General features: G+C 36.4%; 1 protein-coding gene across 7 annotated transcripts in view; it reads right to left on the reverse strand.

Moving 5' to 3' along the window:
- LOC106069939 (muscle-specific protein 300 kDa-like) overlaps positions 1–27,762 on the reverse strand; it is a 224,566-nt gene that overhangs the window by 61,125 nt on the left and 135,679 nt on the right. For all 7 annotated transcript variants that reach the window (XM_056022934.1, XM_056022937.1, XM_056022935.1 and 4 more), the window contains 8 exons: positions 26,623–26,763; positions 23,398–23,543; positions 22,579–22,741; positions 20,700–21,008; positions 7,015–7,167; positions 5,473–5,646; positions 3,975–4,125; positions 3,032–3,186 (listed from right to left, as the gene is read on the reverse strand). In XM_056022934.1, coding sequence (XP_055878909.1) covers positions 3,032–3,186; positions 3,975–4,125; positions 5,473–5,646; positions 7,015–7,167; positions 20,700–21,008; positions 22,579–22,741; positions 23,398–23,543; positions 26,623–26,763 — 1,392 coding nt within the window. The remainder of the gene's footprint in view (positions 1–3,031; positions 3,187–3,974; positions 4,126–5,472; positions 5,647–7,014; positions 7,168–20,699; positions 21,009–22,578; positions 22,742–23,397; positions 23,544–26,622; positions 26,764–27,762) is intronic.

A 27,762-nucleotide genomic window follows, 5' to 3' on the forward strand; every position in this document is an offset into this window, starting at 1 on the left:
TTCATCTTAATTCGTTAGGACAAACCTAAGTCTTTATATCTAACCTAAGCTCCAGTGCATTACAATCAAGCTGGTCTACTATCAAAATGATCCGTTGTTATAGGCGAGACTATGTCAACATCATACAATAAACAGCGCGATATGAAAGAAACCGGTTCTCGCAGGAACAAACGAAGTCAAAACAGATGTCTTGTAAGAACAAACGCAGTCAAAACAGATGTCTTGTAGGAACAAACGCAGTCAAAACAGATGTCTTGTAGGAACAAACGCAGTCAAAACAGATGTCTTGTAGGAACAAACGCAGTCAAAACAGATGTCTTGTAGGAACAAACGCAGTCAAAACAGATGTCTTGTAGGAACAAACGCAGTCAAAACAGATGTCTTGTAGGAACAAACGCAGTCAAAACAGATGCAGGCGTGTTAACAATAACAAAACTATAAAATAAACAAGCAAGAGACATATTTGATACAGATGGGCAATCTGGTCTTTTCCTATTTTCTAGGGAATTAGAGCGAATAACATCTTTGGCCTGATGCCAGGGGAGGAAACCTTCAATTACGCAACAAAAATCAAGCATTTACGCGGTACTGATCTAAGTTACAATAAATGCCAAAAAATACTCAGTCAATAACTCGAGTTGCTTCGGACATGTATGACACAGATTCATTAACTGTAGAGCTAAGCTAAAGATGTCTAGATCTAGTGTTAAACGCGTAATAAATCAATACAACTCCTAATGCCACACAAGTCTTGGCTTCTAAACAAATCAATTGTAGAACAAAAAAACAATAATGCCACGAGTGTCACGTGACCTAATGTTTACATTCGCGCATTAGAACACACTACGCGGGCACACATCCTATTGACACATTAGTTTCCATATCCACTTCACGAATGCCACAGGCTAGTTCGATGAGTTTTTGTTTTTTTTCTCTTCACACGCACACAAGAACAATTCCGTTATATTGGAAAGTATCCAAACGACACACCGGCACGGCTGACCCAATTGAACGAACTGATCACACGTTTAGAGTACTCCATCATTCATTCAATCAACTCGACACTACGCTCCTCTGCTAGCTGTGTAGATCTGCCAGTCAAAGTTCACACGGCTCGTGCCGCCAACTAGAATCTATATGATTTTAAATTTTTTTGAAATTGTGTACTAAGGTCTAGGAAAGCCGGAATGTTTACACTGTCAAACCTTTCCTACACCCACTCGCAGAGTTATCCCCCTTCCCCCTTGAATCCACCTTCGCTCGCCTCCCCTTTTTTTTTTTATTTCACGCGAGGCAACTCTGCGCGGCGATGCTCTCACGCTGGTACACTGACGTAATACCGTTAGGCTGGCTCTGCACCGCAACAACATTTTTTACCTTTGGGCCGGGAGAAATAAACGAGGAGGGGAGGGAAAAAGGTGCAAGCTTACACGTCGCGTGTGTGTGTGTTCGCATGCAAGTGCATGTGTGTATCTTCGACCGCCAAAATCGTTTTAAGTTTGGTTTCACTTTTTTTCCCGCTCTAAGTGTTGTGTCAATACTTCTCAATTTAACTGAATCTGAGGTACTTGTTTCCAAAAGAAAAAATGAGGCCCCAGTTCAACAATATAGGGGAAAAGGGGGGGGGGGTGAGTTACCTACCTATATTTGAAACATGTAAAAGTTACTTCCCTTCTGATTTTTAGAAACAAACAAAAAAGTAATAAGAATTCAATTTCTACTTTATGACCAAATAATTTAGTAAGCTAAACATTCCTATATATTTGTCATTGAAGAATAAAGCGAAAAAAAAAGAGGTCATTATGGGAATCAAACCCATGACATTTGCTCAATTAGGCTTTATTAGCACAATGCTCTAACCAATTTATCTAACTGACCAAACAACAAACTGTCTAGATCTATAATTAACATCTAAATAAATCAAAAATACAAATTACAGCCTTATTGTTCATACTTCTTTCCAAATATTGTGAGACATACATTTTAATTCATTCAATTGCTATCTTTATACCTGTTTTTACTACAAAGTTGCAATAAGGAACAATAAAGTGGTCTTAGAAGTGATCATTGAAATCTTAATAAAATATTGTGAATTATGAATTTATGTGCAAGATTTTTAATTTAATAAGATAATGACAATTGGTCCAAATAAATTGTTCAAATTTTGAAATTTAATTATTTTTTTTTTACCAGGAAGAAAGTATTAGCAAACAGTAGGGAGGGCTAAAAACTCTTAGAAAAAAAAAATCAAATTATTTCCTTGACTCAAGGAGGGGAGATTACTTTTATCACAATTTCCAGTTACAATTAAATAGATCTAGAAAACAACATTGGTGCTGTAACTTTGTAATGATACATCCATGAACCTAACCAGACAATCAACAATGTAACAATGTAACTTTTGTGCATTTAATGTTCTAGTGGAACAAAAAAAGGTTTAGACACTATGAATCAATACAATGCAGATCAAACTCAATGGAGAGAATATCTTTTTATCTAGTTTTTGTAACAGGGCTTACATAAGCTTCATAATGAACAATAATCAAGTTTCATTAAATACACATTAAGCTGGACATACACAGCTTAAAATTCAATTGACTGAATGGCCAAAAAAATACATTACCATTGAATTATCTACTAATACATGTTGGCAGTATAAATGATGTAATTTTATGTTATGCATTATTGCACAGTTAATAGACACAATTAACCAAGAAAAGACACACAATAGAGATAATACTCTTCATAAATGTTTTTCAAACCAGATTTACGCATGCTAACTAACTAATAATTAGCGTAAGTCTCATAAAATAGGCTAACAACTACCAAAATTCCAAGGGCTATAAATCATAACAGTAATAAGAAGACCTACAATTTCTGTAGAGTTATTGTTCTTTGTATCTATGTGTGGTGAGATGAACTATGATAATGGGTGAAGAAATGTTGCAATATTTTTTAGAAAAAATGTCAATAATATTCCAATTTATTTTTTATTGATACTATAATGAAAAAGAAAGCAATGAAAGCCTACCTCCTGTATGGCTAGTTGATTGTGCAGGTCAGTTGTAGTGTCCCTCATGGTCAGCCTGGACCTGGTCTGTTCCAGCCATTTCATCAGTTCATTGATTTCCTTTTCAAACTGCTCCACTTTCTTGTTGGCATCTTCTAGAATGACCATGTTATCTTCTGTGGAGATCAAATTATAAGTCAAGAGTGAAACACTGTCAAACACTGAAACTGGCTGGCTGAAGTTTAGATAAAATCAAGACTCTTAAGAAAGTATTTTAGATTGGTAAATAGAACAGAACTTTTCTTGCACCCAGCTGTCTTTGTAAACTTTTGCTAAAGTAAAGACATCTGTTCAATCTGTTTGTACTGTGATAATTGTTTAACCATGGCCCTAATAAAATATTAAAATTTCACTTAAAAAATATGGCATTTTGTTTTATTATTTCACATGTTCCTTCACAAATGAAAATTATTACATCCTAGCCCAGATCATTTTCAGGATGGCAGCGGGCAGGCTTTGAACCAAAGACCATAATGAAAACTTAAGACATGATTTAAAATAATTTAAATGTTGATCTTCTAATGCTGATTTTATAAACAAAAAACTTTCACCACAAGAAATAAGTGTAGCTTTGAACACAACTTGAACATTGACTTATAGAAAATACCCAGCCACAGCTGTTAGCTTATAACTTATGCAGAAAACTGCTAAATATTATACAAGATCTCACTAGTATTCATCTCCTTGATAAAAAAAAAATTATAAATAAGGACCATCCTGAAGGCACATAGGCTTACAATATTTTACACATTCTACTATAAACAAATGTAAAAAGTCAAGAATATTGGTATCACTAATATTTCCAATGGTTCAAGAGCTAGATCATGTCTAGCCAGACTGTGTCAATCTATTTAAACTCTGTGTATATAATACTTCAAAACATTATGAACAATAAACATCTAACCTGTTCGAGTCTGGACAGTGCTGACTCTATCTTTAAGGTCATTGACTACAACCATTTTGTTAGGTGATTCACAGACCTGATGCAGCTGCTTGACCATAGCATTCAAGGCAATCACCTTGTCTTGGTTCGAGTCTAACTCCTTAAACACCCGCTGTAATAAAGAACAAGTTTACATAATTATGAAGAAAGCTATAAAACAATGATCTAGTTACATGTGTATGTGAGTTATACAAAACTTCTAACAGACAGATATTATGTGAAATGACTAAGTGGTAATTTCACTGTCATTCTGAAATGCCAGAAAACTTGTACCTGATCTCAAGGATTTAGAGCTGAGATTTATTTTCTTAACAGCAAAACAACAACAACAACAAAAAATCCTACATACACATACTTTTTATATATATATATATTTATATATATATTTTTTTTCAGTGAATATCCAGAGTGAGGGTCAAGAACAAAGTATGAAGTGTGGACCAGAAGAAAGTGAGGACTGGATGAAGCAGATTACAGTATGTTCCCAAACTTAGTGAGGGTCAAGAACAAAGTATGGAGTGTGGACCAGAACAAAGTGAGGACTGGATGAACCAGATTCCCAAATTTAGTGAGGGTCAAGAACAAAGTATGGAGTGTGGAACAGAACAAAGTAAGGACTGGATGAACCAGATTACAGTATGTTCCCAAATTTAGTGAGGGTCAAGAACGAAGTATGAAGTGTGGACCAAAACAAATTGAGGACTGGATGAACCAGATTCCCAAATTTAGTGAGGGTCAAGAACAAAGTATGAAGCGTGGACCAAAACAAATTGAGGACTGGTTGAACCAGAAAAATTTAGTGAGGGTCAACAACAAAGTATGGAGTGTGGACCAAAAGAAAGGACTGGTTGAACCAGATTCCCAAATTTAGTGAGGGTCAAGAACAAAGTATGAAGTGTGGACCAAAACAAATTGAGGACTGGTTGAACCAGATTCCCAAATTTAGTGAGGGTCAAGAACAAAGTATGAAGTGTGGACCAAAACAAAATTGAGGACTGGATGAACCAGATTACAGTATGTTCCCAAATTTAGTGAGGGTCAAGAACAAAGTAACAAATTGAGGACTGGTTGAACCAGATTCCCAAATTTAGTGAGGGTCAAGAACAAAGTATGAAGTGGACCAAAAGAAAGTTGGCAATACTTAATGTAAAATCTATGAAAAGCTGTTGTAACCAAATCAACAAAGACATTATCAAGAGGATGACAACTTTCATAATGTATGCTGTGAAATAAAACTCAAGCCACAAATAACATTAGCCAATGTTCCCTCACAGTTTATTATCAGAAAATTGTTAAAAAATATTTCTTAAGGCTTACTGAAAATAAATTACTATTTTGTATTCAGTAAGCCTCAGAAGAACAATTAGTGAAACTCCATGCAGGATGTGGCATGGAATATTTATAGTAGGTCATTTCAACACTGAGGACTTGAAAGGTTTCTACTTAAAGATGTACTCACCCTATAAATTCTAAGCTGATCTTTCAACTGGTCAGTGTTTGACCATCTCACTTCTGCAGTGACTAGCTCCTCTGCTTCCTCCACCCATTCTCTGATTCCTTGTGCAAGGTCATCAATGGCATGAGACAAATCAGCAGCATCTGTCAGCTTCTGTGATTGCTCGACAATACTGGCCTGGAAACACATAATGTTAATTAAAGTTTTTTTTAATTTATTTCTTACATAATTAAAGACTGGCTTAGAAACATCTAACTAGGTGATGCCCAACTTTTTTTGGCTGACACTAAGAGTCATGGGCACCATCACAAAATGACCAGGTCCAATGAAACTGGTCTCTGAGACTTCATTATGTACTATGGGCAGATGTTTTGAGGGAAAGTATAGCACTGCTTCCAGGGCATCAGGACCAGCATCACAGATTTAGATCATAATGAAAAGTAGGCCCAAGCCAAATTTTGACATTTTCAGTTAGAGACTGAGATAAGTTTTATTGAGATCACTATTGATTGGAAAAAATGTGGGACAGGAAATGAAGTCAACTCAAGTCATCAAAACTACATTTAAATATTCTAAGAAAAATGTGGAGCCTGTTACCCAAATATTGTCCATTCTCTTTTCAAAGTTACATCAAATAGATAAAAGCTACTTCATTTGAGCAACCCACCAAAGAAAAACAACAAGCTATATATCTAATTGATTTCTTTTTTAAATCCACAATAAATAGAAAAGATTACAATAAAAAAAAGATTTGACAAGAATCTGCAAAAAAAATAATTATTATTTCTTTAGTTTTACACCTGGGGTCAGACAAATAGAGATGCCCTTGTTTTAGATCCTTAAAAAACACTATTTTTAAAAAGTTTATATTAAGCGTAATAATTGTATCAATTAGTTTGGATCAGTCATGCAATTAATTCTTTAGGTATAAGATCTGTGATTACTATATTACTTTATTTTGAAAAACATAAAAAATGCTGTGTGTTCTCTTGAATGCGGTTTATTACTGAATTCCTAATGTTTGATCTCCTAGACAAAACTGTAAAGTAAACTCCCAGCTGAATAGTTAGGTGTACAAAGTCAAGTTCCCCTTTCAGACCTTGTGGTCTATACGGCAGATGATGCAAAGGTCATCTGTTTATGTGGTCCAAGGTTAACGAGGGTGTCATGTGGCCAGCACAATGACCAACCACCTTTACTTTTCCCCAACTAATGTCAGTCAGGTACCCATTAGAGCTGGGTAGACTCAGGAAAAAAAAAATAGAATTAAAAAATCCCAGTCTTCACCAGGATTCGAACCCAAGAAGCCAAGCGCATTACTGCTCAGCCACTCGCCTTCTAGTTAGGTGTACAAAGCTAGTATTGACAAAACAGAACATCTGATAACTTTGAAGAATGTTGACTTGTTAACAAATGTAAAACACCTTTTCGTCTCTAGTGTCTACAGTGTCTGTAGTGTCTCTGGAACAAAGTAATAAGAACAATAGAAAGAGACTTTATGTTGTTGGCCATGTATGTCAAGGTCGTCCAACAATTTCGATGTACCTGTAATGTCAGCCACTGCCTGTTCACGTCTGCTAGACTTTGCTGAACTTCGTGTTTCTCTTCAAAGTCCAAACTGTGGCAAATGATGGCCCCGCCCTTTCTTCTCAGCAAGTCAAGGTTGGTTTTAACGTCATCGAGTTCTGACACAAGAACCTGGAGAGAAACAAAAATAAACACGACTTTTGATAGTTTCCATGCAAATGTGTTGAATCCTGCAATGGAAGAACCGCATCAATATTTGAGCAACAACATTGGAAAAGAAGAAAGAGTGTCATATTTAAATTAGAAAGACATGAAAGTTAAACATATTTTTTTTCATTACGTATTTTTATTGTCAGCTTAACAATGAATTGATATCTATACGTTTTTTTGTTTCCTTTTTAATTCTGTTTGATGCAGAGTATGGTAATGAACTTTTGTGTTTTAAATACAGACATTTCAGAGAAAAAAATAATAAATACATTTTTGAAAACAAAGCTTATACTGAATGATTGGAGAACAACATTCAATCGCTGCCATGTAACTCAGTATTGCAAGGTCTATCTCTCCTTAGCTAAGATTAATGGATTAAATAATTGGTTAAATGTTTGATTGCATCATGTGTTGTCATTGACCCCTCAACTCAAGAAAACATTAAGAAACTGGAACAGACACAAAACAGAGCAGTGGAATGGCTGCCTGATCGTGCGGTTTGCGCGCTGGACCGTCGTTCGGATTTATCGATGGTCGAGGGTTCAAACCCTGCCCGCTCCCATCCCCCGTCGTCCTGCGGGAGGTTTGGACTAGGAAGTAAACTATCTTCAACTCTGAAGGAACATCCGAATTATGTAAAACATTTTACAAACAGTGAGATTCATAACAAACGAATATTCACATTTGACTGGAGTAACACCTTTAGTAAAATCACTAAATTTAGAAAGCCTTCAGGATAGAAGACTTAAAAGTAAAGTAGCGATTATACATAAAACACTGAACCATAATCTTCAAATACAAAAACAAAATTTAATAAAATACTAAGAAAGACACAAAAATAAAGGCACATTCCTCGTTCCATATGCTAGGACAAATTTGTACAAATGCTTTTTCTTCCCTAACTCTAAGAGCATGGAATGAGTTGCCTGAGCTAGCCAGGAAAACCAGTGACTTGGCGGAGTTTAGATCATTGGTTAACATGCATGACTAAATGCATGACGCGTAGGACGTAATCATCTTCTTTTTTGAAGTAACGTCTGTATCATATAAGATGATAACTGCAAATGTTTCAACTTGATCCGAGAATAGGAAGTGGGAGAGAAGACGTGTACAAGATTCCACGCACACAGACAGACAGCTGATAGAACGTTTTGTGATCCTATCACTTGTCTGGACCAGATGTGAAAGGGAGGGAAGAAGGGGGGTATCTTGGTGAATGTTTACATGATCGTTTTGTTTTAAATGCATTAAAAAAAATGTTCACTCAGGGCTCAAGGGGACTAATTCAAATCATACATGTGTCAATTAAGATTTCTTTCTCTTGTTCAAGATACCAAATCAAAATAATTAATAACCAATTGTTAATTAACTAACTGGTTATTTTTTTATATTGATTCTTGTGTTGCCAGGTAAAATAAATAGTTAAGCGAAATTTCAGCTTAATCCGAGATTGGGTGTGGAAGAAATAACGTGCTCAAATTTTTTACCAGACAGACAGACAGAGTGAGTTGATACAAGCTTTATAAAAATGAAGTCATTAGGTCAATAGGAGGTGCTTTATTATTCATTATGAACACTTTTTGTTTTTGTTTTATGTATATTAACAATCCTCTTCCTCCAGCAAGTACATACAAATACTCGCAAGTCGATTAGACAGAATCAAACATGTGTAAGAATACATTTGGAAACAAGACAAAAGTTCAGCAGTAACAAACAAAAAGTCTCCACGCATTCCTCCATTGCACCTCTAAAGAAGCAATGTCCCCAGCATACAAGCGCATACAATAACATCAACTTCAAAATTACACGACAATGGCCTGCAGGCTAGAAGATAAATGAAAGCATGCCGTCAGTGGCAAGCAGTAGGCTAGATAGAGTAATGCCTGAAAACAATTAGCGTAACCAAGTGAATGATACGACTCCAGTAGAAACAACAAACGCGATCAATCATTACTGTCAAGAGGTTAGCTACGTGTTTTTAATGAAAACACTCTGAAGACACACAAGTCATACAGGCCAAGACTCATGTTTAATTACAAAAACAAGTCATAGAGACTACGACTTAAGCTTAGAACTTTAATTGACATGTACATACAATTTTTGACACACAGTAAGACAGATTTCATTAGCTAAGAAATGACATTTAATGTTTGGGAACCCGTTTGAGCTTTAGCAAGGCAATTTCACCTGGGTGTTTGTAACTACTGTTTTTACTACTGTTGCCTACTAAACTATTCTCAGTCTCTTTATGAAAGTAAGGGGATGTAATAAATCTAGACATCTAAATGTAGTTATTAATTAACAACTATGGAGGCCTCATCTTCTACTTAAAGGAGGGACCCAGCGTCTAAACAATGAATGGGTATAAAAGGGGTTTAACAAATGATAAGATACTTTAATACTTTAATGTCAAGTTCTTGTTTTCAAAAAAACATCAATAAGGTGGTCCTCTGTTAAATGGAGAAATGTGTAAGGCTTGTCTTCGAGTCTGAAGATTATATTTAATGAGGAATGCAGTATTTCCCGTGGTTTCGCAGCCCCAGATGTAACCTACATATTTTGCCACATCCAGGGCAAGCATAACCATTGTCCGCCGGTGGTCGATTAAGATTTTCTTTTCGCCGTCTGCGTCTGTCCTACAGCGGAATTTCTTTTGGTACGCAGAAATAGTAGATATTAAAAAGGAATAAATAGTTGGATAACCGAGTCCACATGTCAATAAGGAATGAATTGCTCAATGAACAAAATCAAAGGTGAAAAGAGAGCAAGCATTTGATGGTACGGCCTACCTATCAAAGAAACTCAGTACAACGGAGTATCTATTTATTAGTTTTATTGCTCTAGTTTCCTCGCTACTAAGCAGTGAATGCATGTACGTAAAAGAAGGCCCCGTTACAAGCGCGTTTATACTCTCGATACTACTGTAAATCTCACTTTCGTTTCCTAAGTCAAGTTCCAGATTTGATTTAAAGAACATTGTCAACAAACATTTCTATCAGCTGTCTCAGGTATGACTGGGATGACATCGTACACAAGCTGTAATGTAAAATCTATATCTACGAGATTGCAGTGGATGTGTACTTTTCGACGCTTGCTAGTAGGAGGGGGCGGAGACAGTGTACTAGAGTAGACATTCGAAATTTTTTTTTTATTTAAAAAAGATAAACAATGCCCATTGTAATATTAATAGATCTACAATGTAGCTCAGCAGTGAAAACATTTTTTTCAAACTTTCTGCTAGACTCAAATGCTGGGAGACCAAAGATAAAAAAAAAAAAATAATTAATGATCAGTAGTTTGGGATAAAGTCAGGTTTATTTTAAGTTTTTAAAGTGAATATTGGTGGAGCAATGCAATTGAGTGGTCAATACATCTTTGTATTTTCAAAAACTATGTCTATAAATCTAAGTATATTTAGAAACTATGCCTTTACATCTTGGTATATTTAAAAACTATGCCTTTACATCTTGGTATATTTAGAAACTATGGCCTTTACATCTTGGTATATTTAGAAACTATGCCTTTACATCTTGGTATATTTAGAAACTATGCCTTTACATCTTGGTATATTTAGAAACTATGCCTTTACATCTTGGTATATTTAGAAACTATGCCTTTACATCTTGGTATATTTAGAAACTAGAAACTATGCTTTTACAATGACATTTACACCATCTACCCTATAGTCCAGAAGGTTTGAAAGGGGAACCTTACGTCGTCTACCCTATAGTCCTACTAGTTTAAAAAAAACAAAAAAACATTAGGAGATGCCACTGGCTAACGTAGAAACACGGAGTTTAATCTTTAGTGATACTATTAAATGATCACAGCTCACTATGGACGAGCTTCGTCTTCTCATTTTTTTTCAATCTAAGCATTGTTTCAAAACATAGCCAACGAAACAAATTTTGTTGGATACATTGAACAAGAGAATGTGGACACAGGTGACTAGGAAGCACTTGCCAACTTGAAACACTAGAAGACTTAAATGACTCGTCATGACTCTACCAGATCGATATAGACATTCTAGTAGCTCTATCTTCACTCCATTAGGACGAATGACATGAACACTGGGTGAAGTTTTGAATGTAGGCCTACAGATCTGTTTTGCTTGAATAACATAGACTCATCTCTCTGGAGAAATGTCTTCAGAACTTTACCAGAACTGTCACTTGTTGTCGATGACGCGTTAGATCAAACCGGAAGTTCTTAGCCCTTATTCGAAAACTTCGTGTTTACTGAGATATTTTCATCTTTTAAAGCATTCAAAGTAACCGGGAAGTCAAAGATTCTCTTAATGTAAAAAAGGCGTCAGGAGAACATGGAGGTATAGAGTACTTACAAAGCTTATAAAAATGACCCGCAATCACCGCGATATCCCCGTAGAATCGACCTATCAAAAGTACAATAATGAACAGTTTCATTTTCCACCACCTTTACAAAGAAGAGCCCATTCTCATGGTAATATAAATGTTAAATATAAAATTTTTTCCTATCAGAAGAACAATGAACATTTTCTGGACTAAAATGTGCTTACCTTTAAACGGTGCAATTTCCATGTATGCTACAAGAGCGTGCGTATCCTGCTAGTTTATAAGAGCTGTATAGAAAATCTATCGTAATCGCCTGTATTTAAAGGGAACAAACTCTCCAGTATATTATTGATTCCTTTACATTTATGATTGTCTCTTGTTGAAGCTAGCAATAAACAGAGTAGGCCTACTTGAATAGAACTCTTTTTTGTTCCAGCTAATAAGATAGAGACACGAACAACACACTCGAGTGGCAATACTAGATATACGACCTGGAAATAATCAAGCGACAGGCAAGTTTGGCTGAAATATAGTTGTTCGATGTAGCCCCTACCCCATCTAACAATATGAAACTGACCTTCTGCTTATGCAATTTGATGTTGGTCTTTAACAAGTGGAATACAATTTGTATGTAAACTTTTCATTCTTTACTTATTGGTTGAGCTCAAAACTTACTGATCGTATCTTATGAAATATAGACGTGACTTCGAGGGCAGAAGTGTTGTTACTGTGTAGAAAGCGTTGTTGCTGTGTAGTGTGTAGAAAGTGTTTTACTGCTTAGAAAGTGTTGTTACTGTGTAGATTTTATACAAGTGTTATTACAGTGAAGTATGAAGAAAGTGTTACAGTGAAATATGTAAAAAGTGTTGTTACTAAGCACCATGTAGAAAATGTTACTGGAATGTGTAGAAAGTGTTGTTACAGTGAAGTGTGTAGAAAGTGTTGTTACAGTGAAGTGTGTAGAAAGTGTTGCTACAGTGAAGTGTGTAGAAAATGTTGTTGCAGTGAAGTGTGTAGAAAGTGTTGTTACAGTGAAGTGTGTAGAAAGTGTTGTTACAGTGAAGTGTGTAGAAAGTGTTGCTACAGTGAAGTGTGTAGAAAGTGTTATTACAATGAAGTGTGTAAAAAGTGTTGTTACAGTAAAGTGTGTAGAAAGTGTTGTTACAGTGAAGTGTGTAGAAAGGACTGTTGCAGTGAAGTGTGTAGAAAATGTTGTTGCAGTGAAGTGTGTAGAAAGTGTTGTTACAGTGAAGTGTGTAGAAAGTGTTGTTACAGTGAAGTGTGTAGAAAGTGTTGTTACAGTGAAGTGTGTAGAAAGTGTTATTACAGTAAAGTGTGTAGAAAGTGTTGTTACAGTAAAGTTTGTAGAAAGCGTTATTACAGTAAAGTGTGTAGAAAGTGTTATTACAGTGAAGTGTGTAGAAAGTGTTGTTACAGTAAAGTGTGTAGAAAGTGTTGTTACAGTGAAGTGTGTAGAAAGTGTTGTAGCAGTGAAGTGTGTAGAAAGTGTTATTACAGTAAAGTGTGTAGAAAGTGTTATTACAGTGAAGTGTGTAGAAAGTGTTATTACAGTGAAGTGTGTAGAAAGTGTTGTTACAGTAAAGTTTGTAGAAAGTGTTATTACAGTGAAGTGTGTAGAAAGTGTTGTTACAGTAAAGTGTGTAGAAAGTGTTATTACAGTGAAGTTTGTAGAAAGTGTTGTTACAGTGAAGTGTGTAGAAAGTGTTGTTACAGTGAAGTGTGTAGAAAATGTTACTTCTTGTTTTTTTGGTACACACTTGGATACTATTATAAAACGCTTGCGTCACTAAAGCTGGTCTTAATAAAAGAGTCTACTGAAATGTTTCATAATAGATGTTCACTCTTCAATGATTAAATCAGATGACAAATTTGTATTTTTATAACCGTCTAGATTTTGTTTAAACATGAAACTTAAAAATAAAAAGAATTTAAGAAATGCTTGCGTCCAAACATTTAAAAAGATCATTACATTTGTTAACATTGCAATGACTTTATTTCTACTTTCATTTTCCTCTACACGCTATGCAAATAAAGAAATCCAATCAATACTAGCATTTCGTCCTCGGTTACCAGAGGCATAGACTTGATCAACGTAATGAGTGCACCCCTATCCTTTCTACTTGAAGTCTTTCAAATAAAATCTGTACATTGATTTTTATTGAAGTCTATCTCATACTCTTACAAATTACTTTCCTTCAAAGATAATTACGTCCTAGTCAAGACCTAAGGAAATGATAAGAGAAGTAACTCTAACAACAATCCATACTTTGATGGAGTGGTTCACCTTACAAATCTCTATTCATCAACTATAACACAAGATAATCCACAAGAAACTCAAGCCGTCTTATCTTCTCGCGATGTAATTAAAACTTTGGCTTGGTCGCACACGTTCAGTCAACACTATTATTATAACCTCCACTGCAATCATTAACTACTGTGTGCAAGCCTGCTTAGAGTTATCGAGATTACACGAATCTTGAACAATGAGTGCGGACCTTGCATTTCACTTTCCACCAGTTAACACTAAAGTCTACAAACACCAGACAAAAGAAAAACAAAATACCGATCCGAAGGTTTGACTACTTGTTCATGAGTTCTACCAAAAGTAATGAATGGAAACTCTTGTTGGTTCCTTTCTGAAAGTATCACACATGAACTGAAGACGTTCTTATTCGAGTAAAACAAATCTACACCAGTGATTCTCAAAGTAAGTCAGAATAATACTGCATGGCACGTTATTTTCTAGCATACCTGGAATTGAATAAAGTTTAGCTTGTAAAGGTCTATATTTGACTTAAGTCCCCATTTACATATAAACAAACAGACCATATGATTACCTATAATTAGACTTTTTGTTATACCGATTTAATAATCAGTTTGAGAATTACGAAAAATGCTGGTCAGCTGTTTCAGACATTTTGAGAAGCATTGTGTGACACGACCCGCCCCCTGCATAGTTTGGCAGTTTGTCTATAGAGGCTCGCTAAGTGCGTACAGGCATACAGGCCTACACAGAGTATCAGCAAAGTGGATCACTTGAGTTACATGAGTTTAAACGATCTGCGTTTTACTTCACTTATTGATTCTTATGACACCTTTAAGTCACTGATATCAGGAACTATGATTTAAAACAAGTGCTGCCTTCAGAGAGAGACTCTCAAACCCCTTGGTGTGCTCCACCTCTCTTTCTATCTCTCTCTCTCTCGTACACGCACACAATAATCGTAGTCCCTAGAAGTAGGCTAATGAACAGCAATAATGACTCCAGCCAATATGAAAAACAGCACAGTAACCTTTCGTTTCAAAGTCATCACATATTAACATACATACCTGTGTACACAAGAAGATTAAAAAAATGTTTTGACTTTTATTTCAAGTCACTCAAATGAACTTGAAGATAAAATACATACATAAATAGAAATACGTATAACTTTAAAAAAAAACAAAAAACAACTATTCCTTTTAAAAATCGCTGACCAATTCAGTTACGAACCAATGAAATTGATGAGTATATCTGATCCTTCTCAGATGAGAGTTAGTATAGATATATAAGATATACATGTAGCCCGATTTGACATTAAAATCCACAGATTAGCGGCTAATCCCTTGGACGTCAACTTACTTGAGACCGTGACTACCAATGTTTTGAGGGCACCTGGTCCATTCTTCCAGAGTTCATATCTTGATTAATGTGAAGTTCCGGTAGAAAAAGTCATTCAAAGTGACCCATTGTTCAAACGTGTGCAGATATTGTGATTCAGTTGAATGGGGGTGGAGAAAGGACAACGTCTATTCAAGCGTTGCCGTCCAAGTCTGCACAATTCAAAGGGGGATAATATAATCGATAGAATTGATTCGGGTCTGGAATAGTCAACACCCCGAGGAGACACAGGACAAGACGTAGAGGTGTAGGTTAGTGTTATGTCCCTTGTAACTGACACAGTGTGAAGCTTGTTTCTTGTAGTTCAAGCGCTAAATATTTTTTTTTTCGCAGTGGAATGCCAGCAAACAAAACACAGCATTAAAAACATAATGTCACAATGTCTTATAGATCTTACATCGATAAAAACAGAGGTTCTCATATCTTTAGTCTCGGCGTCTTTTTCCCAAAACACGCACACACCAAAAAAAAAGGTGTAATCTATCTATCTACCTCTCTCTCTATATATATATATAATATATATATATTGATAAACACATAGCATCCTTCAGCTTCCTCAGAGTCTTTCTACTAATTTACCAGTCCTTTAGACAGCAACCCGAATGTGGACAAACGACAGCCTTCCCCGCTTCGCTCCAGGTCCCTTCTACAACCTTCAGGCAGCACAAAAGTTGGCCTCTTAGTTTCCAAACATTCAGACTCTTCACGATCCCTGATGCACTGTTCTTCTCTCTCTTCTAGTGTCTTCCTGTTTACGTTCACTAGTGCGCTAGTGCGCACCTCAAGCACTTGTGCAAGGCAGGGTTACAACAATATATATATATATATATATAATCATATATATATATATATATATATGTATATATAAAGTTCTCTTCCTGGCTCTACCATTCCTAACACCACCAAGCAAGAAGTCATAGAAAGATCACTCTTTGATTTCTGCAAGTCGGACTAGAGTTACCCCAAGTAACTTTAGCAGCGAAAAAAAAAAGGGTAGGGGAGAACAAGTAGTATTCACCCGTCACTAAATAGCAGAGCCGGACTTAACCATTGTGGGGCACTATGCGAAACGGATTTTGCGGGGCCCAGTTTGGGTAGGGATACAGATAATAAGTGAAAATTAAGAGTTTGTATTATAAAATAAATTCATCTTTGCATTCTTTACTACGTACGGAATTACTTTACGAGCCTTGCGTGTAGCGAAGTCATACAGTATGTCATAAAAATTATGTTTCCTATACAGGTCACGCTCAATTTCAATCTATCTTCGAGAATTTTTTTGACCTCAAGTAAGTCTTCATTAGTTTGAGGCGCGAGAAGCTTCTTTCACCAGATTCCACAATTACGGGTATTGTATAATCGCGCGTAGGATTGGCGTTTTCCATATTGAATGACACCCCAAAATGACAACTTTGTCTATATTTCAGGAGAGTTTTCAAAAGATTTTAATAATTTCCGGAGATTTCCAGGAGCTTCTGGTAAATCAGGAGGCCGCAGAAAATCTGTTATAAGTTATAAAATGGTGTAATTTAATAATTTACACCTAGGATTAGCGTGGGGCCTATGAAAGTGCGGGGCCCACTGCGGTCGCATAGGTTGCAGTGCCCTAAGGCCGGCCCTGCAAAAATAGCGGCGTATGCTACGCCGTGGGTCAACTAGTATTTAAAAAAAAGATTCCCAGAAATGTAAGAGGTGGTATGGTTAGTAACGGCTCACTCTATCTGGGAAGACAATGGATGCGCCCAGATAAGTCACTGGTTTTGGTTTCGTGTTGAGATGGGGCAGAATCTAGAGTGGCTAATTAAGCCCATTCTGGAGTGGCAGAGTTTGCCACAGTTCGTGCATGCATATGCAACTGCTTTAGAGCTAGCTGATAGTGCAGCTTTCGTTTTCTGTCTCTTGAATAAGGCAGCGTCCTTTCTTTTGCTCTCGGCGAGGTTCGTACCAGCACACACAGGTAAGTGGAAGCTATTTAATGTATGCTCTCGACGCATGTATGTTGCCCAGCTCTCACTACCATAAATAAGAGTACTCACAACACAAGCATTGTAGACTAGTATTCTGGTTGCTGTAGTCAATTTAGCATTTTCCCAATGTATATATATATATATATAGGTCTGTGGCTTTGCCATTGCCGCAGAAGCCTTTCCTATTTGTCAGCTCAATGTCTAATTCTAAGTTTCTGGCGATTGTCGATCCCACGTAGGTGACTTCCTGCACCACCGTAAGGGTGTGATTTCCAAAATGTATCGCGGCTATTTCTGCTACGTCTTTGGCCAGGATGTCAAGGAGAGGCTTATTATAAGGCTAAACTATTAACAAGCACTGCTAAAGCATTCACAAGTCTTTGAAATCCTTCTTGTGAATGAGATATGAGTGCCGCATCATCGGCGAACAGCAGTTCCCTAATCAAGATACGCCGTCTGTAAGTTTTGGCTTTAAGACGTACCAGGTTAAATAGCTTTCCATCGGATCTACTTTGGATGTTGACTTCATCTTCCAGGGATTTAAAAGCGCTGGTGAGTACCACATCCTTATTTTACTCCTCTCTTGATGGAGAATGGTCTAGAGGCGGAACTTTCAAACTGTAAAATGCCCTTGATATTTGGTATGGTATAATACTGAGATAGTGGATATTTTTTTTTTTTTTACTTATGACCAGTCTGCAACAACCTATCATCTTGCAAACAGATATGGTCAAAAGTTCTTAACTTTGCACATAAAATTCGCTAATAAATTTATTATATCAACTTTGCACACGACATCCATAAATCTATACTATTAATTTTGCACACGACATTCGCTATCCCATCAATCAATTAATTTTGCAAAGGACACGTTTCTAAGTTTCAAAGAAGCCATCTTATAAAGTGGTATGCCCAATTGCATGGCTCTTATTGATTTCAAATAGTGGCGACGAGATGATAAATGAAATCGTATGTCAATGTCATGTTAAATATTACATGCAAACAAGAGGCTGATACCGCATGTCAATACAATAATGAATAAACAGTTGGGGCTGACAGAAAACAAGAGAGGTGGGGGGGGGGGGAGAACACGTAGTCACAAAATAGCAAGGCAGGACCGTTGCACTATCACTCGTTTTTTTTTTTTTTAATTTCCACCTCACGTTAAAAAAAAAGGGGGGGGGGTAAATAATCTACGTTAAAAAAAAAAGGGGGGGGGGGTAAATAATCTACTCTGTAGTAACTATCGAAGCGATAGAGCACGCTCAAGAGTTTGGACATAATGGAAAGATCACTCTTATATTCTTGCAACTCGGACGGAGTGAGTTATCCTAAGTAATTTAAGAGTGAAAAAAAAAAAAGGTCAATTTTCGTCTGTATATTTCAGGAGATTGGTATTCAAAAGATTTTAATAATTTTCGGATATTTCCACGAGCGTATATTTTGCAATTTCAGGAGATTTCCAGGACCTCCTGTTAAATCGACAGGAAGCCGCGGGAAATCTGTTATAAGTTATAAAATAGTTTAATTTAATAATTTATACACCTAAAATTAGCGCGGGTCCTATAAAAGGTTGCAGTGGCCTAAGGTTGGCAAAATAGCGGCGTATGCTACGCCTCCGGTCGACTAGTTTTATATAGACCTCTCGTTATGCTTCTAAAAAACAATTATATTATAGTATAGTCATTATAATTATAGTAGCCAACAGGAAGGCTGCTGGACCTAAATAAAAACATAGTAGGGCCTACCCGTGAGTTACAAGTTCTTTATCTGTAACAGAGAAAACTTTCTAATGGATCTAAAAGTAGACTTATAATTATAGCTAAAACTTGTCCAATCTTGTGATGTTGTTGACAAGGCAGAAATAAAATATCTCAACGCCCTTTCAAAATTGCGGAAAGATGAGTTTGTTCTGTTTGTTTTTAATATGAATCATACACCAGTACATTCAAAGTAAAAGATAATAATAATAATAATATTTATTGTTCGTATGGAAATTTGTCTTACAATTTGTGCATTACACCAAACAAAAGACATTATAACTCTAAGAAACCAAAGTGTACATTCACACCAGACTCACTCATAATTTACATGTGACAAAGTTTATAGCCTTTCAGATTGTTCTTATTTAATGATTTGATTGCCAGGGGAACAAAAGAGTGTTTGCGTCTGTTTGTCTTTGCTATCGATGTCTTGTATCTCCTTTGTGATGGTAAAATCACAAAATCCTGACACAAAGGGTGATTCTTTATTTCGAGGATCTTGTTAGCTTTTTTATAGATGTTTGTCTCAAACAACTGCCCAAATGGGGTTTGTTTTTTGCCAATGATTTTACCAGATAGACCCACGTGGTTAATTAATACATTAATAAATCAAACATACTACGATGCCGATTCCAAACTGTCATTGCTGGAACCAAAGTTGCTTGGATAGTATGTATTGGGGAGGTGGGCGCTGCGTTGGAGACTGACCACAGCTTATACCCAGGCTTTCATCTCATTCAACGTTATAAACCCTTGGAGTCACAGTGGTTCTATGACTGAAGGAAACCAACCAAACCTATATGAGACGTCTCCTATTAGATCTATAAAACACACAATATGTTCTTAGAGCCTTCCAGTTCTAATGAAACCCATTCCTCCACTATAGAGACGATCTTTACTGAGAAAATGGAGTCGATCCAAGAGACGTAGTTCTTACAACATTCCCAGAATTCTTCACAATAATGCTTTAGAGATTTCCTTTTTTTAAAATCTTTTCTTTGATAATATTTACTTTGGCTCTAAGGAAGTCCAAAACTAGAACTCCTTTATGTTCTTTTGAAAAGCATAAGATAATGTACCAATGCAGTCAATCTTATATACTGCGAATCTTAGACGCTAAGTGCAGAACTAGAGAGGATAATATGTATAGTAGGATACTAGGTCACAAATGCAAATATTTGAAACAGGATCACAATCCAAATTGGGCAATAACAATGACCTGCTGACCACTGTCAAAAAAACGCAAACTAAAACTTTATGGCCATATGACAAGGTCCTCAGGGCTCGAAAAGACCTTCCTTCAGGGAACAGTACCAGGAAAAAGAAGAGGACGAATAGAGTGAAAACGATGGAAAGACACCATTAAAGAAAGGACGGGCAGATCATTGAAAGAATCTATTCAAAGCAAATGACAGAAATGGAGAAAGATAGTCAGACTTTGGGATACCTGAAGTTGACAATTGCAAAAATCTTAGTTAAAATTTCAAACTTAACATGTCCAGACAATAAACCTGTTCAACTGGCTTAAGCTAAAGTTGACAAATAATTCATTTACTTTACTTTGAAAGTAAGACCATATCAGTTTGACTTAGTCAATATGCATCATAAAGCTTTTACTATTTAAAATTTGTCAAATTATATTCAGGGAGTCCAAGTGTCTAAACATTTGCTTTCAATTATTGTATTTCTTCTCTATTTTGTGGTGATGTTTTTGTGTAACATTTCTCTTCCCCCCCCCCCCCTATAACTAGGCCACTAGCATACTGACCTGATGAGCAAGTTGTGCCTCCTCAATGCTGAGAATATCTTCTTGTAGCTTCATGTCAGTCTGTTGGAACCATGTTGTGACTCTGATGAGCACAGTTCTGAACATCTCTCTGTCTTCCTTCAGATGGAGCAGCTCCTCTTCTATGTACCGAACTGCTGCTCTGGCTGTGGACTCAGCAGAATGCAGATCTGTGAAATGTTCCTGAATTTCTAAAGGAACTTCTAACCCTCGGGAAGAGTATTTAGTCTCCATGGAGAGTTCTAATGATTTCATCTCTTCCATGTGTATCACCATTTCTTGCTCATAAATCTGAAATGTTTTTTTTTTCAATATAACTTTAGGAATCTTTGAAAAAAAATCTCTTACATAAAAAAAAATGCAACAAACAATAAAGTACATGAGGACATAAGATACTGGTAAGATTGCTAATACAGTCAGGATTTATCAATGGTATTTGGTTCAAACCCTGCCCACTCCCATCCCCCGTCACCCTGCGGGAGGTTTGGACTAGGAAGTAAAACTATCTTCAACTCTGAAGGAACATCCGAAACAACATTTTACAAACAAATACTGGTCAGGAGGACACAAGATACTAGTAAGATTGCTTAAACAGTAAGAAGTAAGTAGGACACAAGATACTGGTCAAGAGGACACAAGATACTGGTAAGATTGCTAATACACTCATTAGTACACAAGATACTGGTAAGATTGCTAATACAGACAGGACACAAGATACTGGTCAGTAGGACACAAGATACTGGTACGATTGCTAATACAGTCAGTAGGACACAAGATACTGGTAAGATTGTCAATACAGTCAAGACACAAGATACTGGTCAGGAGGACATAAGATACTGGTCAGTAGGACACAAGATACTGGTAAGATTGCTAATACAGTCAGTAGAACACAAGATACTGGTAAGATTGTCAATACAGTCAGGACACAAGATACTGGTCAGGAGGACATAAGATACTGGTCAGTAAGACACAAGATACTGGTAACATTGCTAATACAGTCAGTAGGACACAAGATACTGTGTAAGATTGTCAATACAGTCAGGACACAAGATACTGGTCAGGAGGACATAAGATACTGGTCAGTAGGACACAAGATACTGGTCAGGAGGACATAAGATACTGGACAGTAGGACACAAGATACTGGTAACATTGCTAATACAGTCAGTAGGACACAAGATACTGTGTAAGATTGTCAATACAGTCAGGACACAAGATACTGGTCAGGATGACATAAGATACTGGTCAGGAGGACACAAGATACTGGTAAGATTGTCAATGCAGTCAGGAGGACACAAGATACTGGTAAGACCGTCAATGCAGTCAGGAGGACACAAGATACTGGTCAGGAGGATACAAGATACTGGTCAGGAGGATACAAGATACTGGTAAGATTGTCAATGCAGTCAGGAGGACACAAGATACTGGTCAGGAGGACACAAGATACTGGTCAGGAGGACACAAGATACTGGTCAGGAGGACACAAGATACTGGTCAGGAGGATACAAGATACTGGTAAGATTGTCAATGCAGTCAGGAGGACACAAGATACTGGTCAGGAGGACACAAGATACTGGTAAGATTGTCAATGCAGTCAGGAGGACACAAGATACTGGTCAGGAGGATACAAGATACTGGTAAGATTGTCAATGCAGTCAGGAGGACACAAGATACTGGTCAGGAGGACACAAGGTACTGGTCAGGAGGACACAAGATACTGGTAAGATTGTCAATGCAGTCAGGAGGACACAAGATACTGGTAAGATTGTCAATGCAGTCAGGAGGACACAAGATACTGGTCAGGAGGATACATACTGGTAAGATTGCTAATACAATCCATTCCTATGAATTATTTGTACATACTTTGAGCTCAGCAATGGTTTGTATGTCTTCTTTATTGGTCTGGATCATGTACATGGTGTCCTGCAGCCAAACTGTCATCTGGTCAATGTCTGACATCAGTTTATCTCTACTCTCTAGCTCTTCCTTTAAAGCAGACATTTCTTCTCTGACTTTCACTGTTAGTCTGAAGTGAGCAAAGGCATTGCCATAAGTAGTTAGTATTTAATTGGTAGGTATGTAGGTATATCTTTCTCTAATATTGTTTGTCAATTGTCTAACAGTGTCATCTTTAATGATTTAATGAAAGTAAGTAATCACTAGCATTTCTCTTTTAGTAATGATAAAAAAAAAGGCATGGCATGAGTTTAATTTAATCTCTATTTATATCCTTTGTTCACAGTTTCTTTCTTATTAAACAAAACGTTTATTACAGAAAAAAATAATTAACAGCAAAGAACACACTATTAGTAGAAGTTAATCTCATTTGCCCTGATTCAGCCAGAAAAAAACATTCACAGATTAACATGCATGACTAGATTAACACAGGAATACATGCAGGGCATAATTATCTTCTCTTTTGAAGTAAGACCTGTAATTTATAAGATGACTTATGACTCACATTTCTTTGGTGCTAAAAAGGAATTTTTTATCATATCGCACACCTTGCCCAAAGATCCCAAAATTAAAAATCCCAGTCATCACCATGATTCGAGCCCGGGACCCACGGTTCAGAAGCCAAGTGCTTTACCACTCAGCAACTGTTTCTCTATTTCTTCAGTACAAAAAGGAATTAACGTCTCATCTAACAGACATTTATCTTCCTTGTATTATTGAACATACCTCTCACACTTCTCCATGATAAGAAGGAACTGTTCTTGAGATGCTATCTTAGCCTCAGCTGTTGGTAGTGCCCTCTGTAACATCATCCTGGTTGTGTTCAGCTGAGCAATAGTGGGCTCCATGTTTTCTAGATTCTCAAGCACTTCCTGTTTAAACAAATCAATAATTAAAGATTGACCATTTATTGAAGCTAGCTCATTTTTAGAGGCTTATCCACTGAAACATTAGCAAGGAAATTAACAAGAACATTGAGACTAATTATGTAAACTTGAAGATTTTGATAAAATCATTTCTCTCTTTATTTGACCTGTTTAGTCTCTGTCACTGGATGACAAAAAACAACAACAACTGATGGTTGACACAAGAGGAGCTGAAGGAAGACAGGAATATGTGCAGAACTTTGTTCAAGAAAGTCACAACATGGTGCCAACAAACTGTCATGTTCTGTCAGCATTGAGGAGGTACAAAGTACTCATTGGGTCAGTCAGATAGTAGCCACTGCATTGAGGAGAAGGGCAGGCAGCAGGTAGAGTTTTATATGTTTGAAAGCTTGGCACATAGTGGTAAATAATATCAGGTGACCGAGCCTCGCTCGGATGAATAATTTGTCAAGAAAGGATATATACCCGAAGTCATTTTGAGAATATTTTTGTACCAGGTGGCCGAACCTCGCTCTGTTAAATAATTTCGGAAGGTTATATACCCGAAGTCATTTTGGGAATATTCTTGTAATTACGAAAATGAGCGATCGGATAAAGACTACTAATCTGAAGAGTTGTTTTAGTGTTCTGTTAGTTCTAATTGTAGGCCTAATTGTACATGTCGATTAAATTTAAAGTCTTTTAAGTCCTCCTATAGTCTAGACAAACTACAGCTCACGTCCGTCTTATAGTTTTACAATCCATCTTTTGCGTAAAACTATTGTAGGCTTACTATTATTGGCTTGGAAGAAAGTCTTTGCAATGTAACTTCTCTACGTTATAGGGTAAAACATGCACTTAGTGACAAAGTAAAATGGCGCATTTTTTCTTATTAGACTTAAATCATGGCATTAGTTTTCTAAAGAAACGTTTCCGTGGGGCACCTCTGTTACGCCAAACAATATGCTCGTTACCCATACGGGATACGTGCCCTGCCCAGCCTGACTGTCGGACTATAGGAAGCTCATACCGGCTTTTGCCATCCATCCATTCTAGTGGTGCTATGGCCTGCTTTTACACATCCATCCATTCAGAGCTCTCCTGGACCTAACTCCAAGCTTTTTACCGAGGTTTATAGTTAAATCAAATGAGGCTGCAGTGTACGCAAACTGGTTGACCGCTAGATGGATATCATGTTTAGTGTGAGCAAGTAAGGCGTAGAGAAGTTGTGTTATGACCATTTCCTTTGTTTTGGTACAGGAGAGGTAGACACTGAAGCATGAACACATGCTGTCTGTTGTATTTATGTGTATTTTTCTGTTGTGTTGTCTTTATATGAGAAACGAGTCCTTGTAATCACAACAAATTTCCGTAAGGATCAATAAAGCAGTCTTAGTCTTAGTCTTAGTCTTAATAATTCACCAGCAAAATAATAATAATAATAAGGCTTGTCTTAGAGTCCGAAAATTAATGAGGATTGCAGCTGTGACCTGCATATCTTGCCACATCCAGGGCAAGCATAACCATTGTCCGCGGTGCTCGATTAAGATTTTCTTTTAGCGTCTGCGTCTGTCCTCGGCAGCAAATTTTCTTTTGGTCTCAAATGTGTATCCGCGGCCTTTGTATAGAGGGAATTCTTTAAGTCCGACAGTTACGCTGGATAGAGCAGTATCCTGTATGGGAGACGAATCTCAGACGAACGCATGCCAAAGGCAGTCTTTTTTGGTGAGCTAAAAAGTGGTCGACGTAACACCGAAACCCTTAAAAGACTAGCTTATGGCGCAAACTTTACTTAGCTGACATAGAAGAGAGCACATGGTTGCATGCGGCCTCAGAACGAGACAGATGGAGGTCACCAGCAAAATAAACAACAATGTAAAATGTATCTACACCGCTCTACGCAATTAAAGAGTAAACTACTCATTAAGCACTTAAAACACAATAACTAATCATATATCGGCACATTTAATTTCATTACTTTTCTTTCATAGTTCTATAATAAATCAATCTACAGTAAGATGGTGCGCAAATGTTTAATTAGGTCTATTGATCCTTTAAAACTCGTTCTTGTTTGCTAAGAAATATTTTAGTATACTGCGGTAAGCCTAGTGACGTAAGCAGCATTTTTCCCGTTTACGTCATGGAAAATTTTCATTCATAAAACATTGCAGCCAAAATTAATTTTTCGATAATGAGGCATTTTCAAACTGATATAACGGTCGACCTCGAGTTTTCCCGATGCGGCCAATGAGTTGAGAATTTTTTTCTCACTAATATGCACATACCTTGAAATTTTAAAGAAAATCGTTAGAGCCGTTTTCGAAATAAAATTTATATATATATATAAATATAAATATATATACATACATACATACATACATACAAGAATTGCTCGCTTAAGAGTATAGGATATATATATATATATATATATATATATATATATATATATATCAGTAAGTGCACCAGGCAGTCAAAAAATGTGTAAGAATAATATTTTACTATCTACATTCTTTGAAAATCTCTCAACATTTCTCTTTACAGTTAGTATTAACCTTCCTAACTCAACATTTCACTTTACAGGTAGTATTAACCTTCCTAACTGAACATTTCACTTTACAGGTAGTATTAACCTTCCTAACTGAACATTTCACTTTACAGGTAGTATTAACCTTCCTAACTCAACATTTCACTTTACAGGTAGTATTAACCTTCCTAACTCAACATTTCACTTTACAGGTAGTATTAACCTTCCTAACTCAACATTTCACTTTACAGATAAAAACAACAACTGATGGTTGACACAAGAGGAGCTGAAGGGAGACAGAAATATGTGCAGAACTATGTTCAAGAAAGTCACAAAGTTTTTTTTTCAAAAGTGTTATTTAATTTTTTTAAAATTCTGGCTACAACAGATTTATTGTATGCAGATTCCTTCTCAATAAGCCTCTAATAAGAGCTGATATTACCAACTATAATTGACAAATCATAAAGGTATTAGTTAACAAAAACTTATATGGCATACTTAATGTATAGTTTCTAGCTTAGACTGTTAGGTGCAAGTGTAAAAAAAAAAATTATACTTTACCTTTAAATCACTCAGGCGTTGACAGAGACCAGTGTATGTATAGGCATCATATTTGGTTGTCATCCTGGACTCAGACTTTTCAATAGTGATCATAAAGGAAGCCATTATCTCTGTGAAGTCTCTCCACTGACTGTCAATATCCTTGTTAAGTGAAATTAAGCATCTCTATCAATATTTTAGCATTGCAAATGAACATATCTAGTTTATTGTGCTAGCCAACCAAAAAAAAAGTTCTGATTTCACAGTTAATAAGATCAAAAAATCTAGACTTTCATTTGTGAGTAGTCTACAGGGAGACTAATGGCTCTACCCCCCTCCTTTTTTTTTTCCTCAGTGAGAATTTGTTACCATTTAAACTATTGGACTTACCTGTAGGCCTGCTAGTTAAACATACAGGTAAACTATGTCATGTGTAAACTTTAATCCCAGAATAGATACTGAATGCAGACATTACTAATCAACTGAACATCAACATTTAAAAAAAACTTTATATATGAGCAGTCAAAGAGAAAACTTACACAGGCTTTAAAGACAGAAGTGACTGCATAGATATATCTTTGCAACTGCAATAGCCACATAACTTAGCATGATTTGTGTAACTAAATAAAGCAATAGATGTTTATGTTAACACTTCCTCCTCAAATAGTGCTGGGTGGAGATGTCAAACCCTGAAGCTCTATGACTAATTAACACCTTATCTATTTAGTCTGAGTCATCTGCTTTCTACAGTTATCAAACTGGGCTCTAATGGAAAAAATACATTCAAAGGGGCTTAACCATGAATAATAACATTTGAAATGGAATGTTACCTGCTTCTTGAGCACATTGATTACCTCCTCCCCTTTCCCTTAAAATTGTTTTGAAACTTTTAATGTAAATAGATCTATACTTTTAATTTTTGTTTTTGTAAATCAATTTTATAAAGTATTAAGGCAATTAACTAATTTGATGGTTGAACAAATAAATGCCAAAATTGGTTGAACTATTTTTTTCTATACTAATTTGGAATAAAATGCTGATACTTGTCAACCCACTATTGTGTCTATTAAATCTTATACAGGAATGTGATAAACCTTGTTTAATCCAAACGTCCACTCTGTGACAGAATCAACATTGAATAACTTGACTCACAAAAACAAA

The sequence above is a fragment of the Biomphalaria glabrata genome, chromosome 3, assembly GCF_947242115.1.
Source record: "Biomphalaria glabrata chromosome 3, xgBioGlab47.1, whole genome shotgun sequence".
In the NCBI taxonomy this organism is placed as follows: Eukaryota; Metazoa; Mollusca; class Gastropoda; family Planorbidae; genus Biomphalaria; species Biomphalaria glabrata.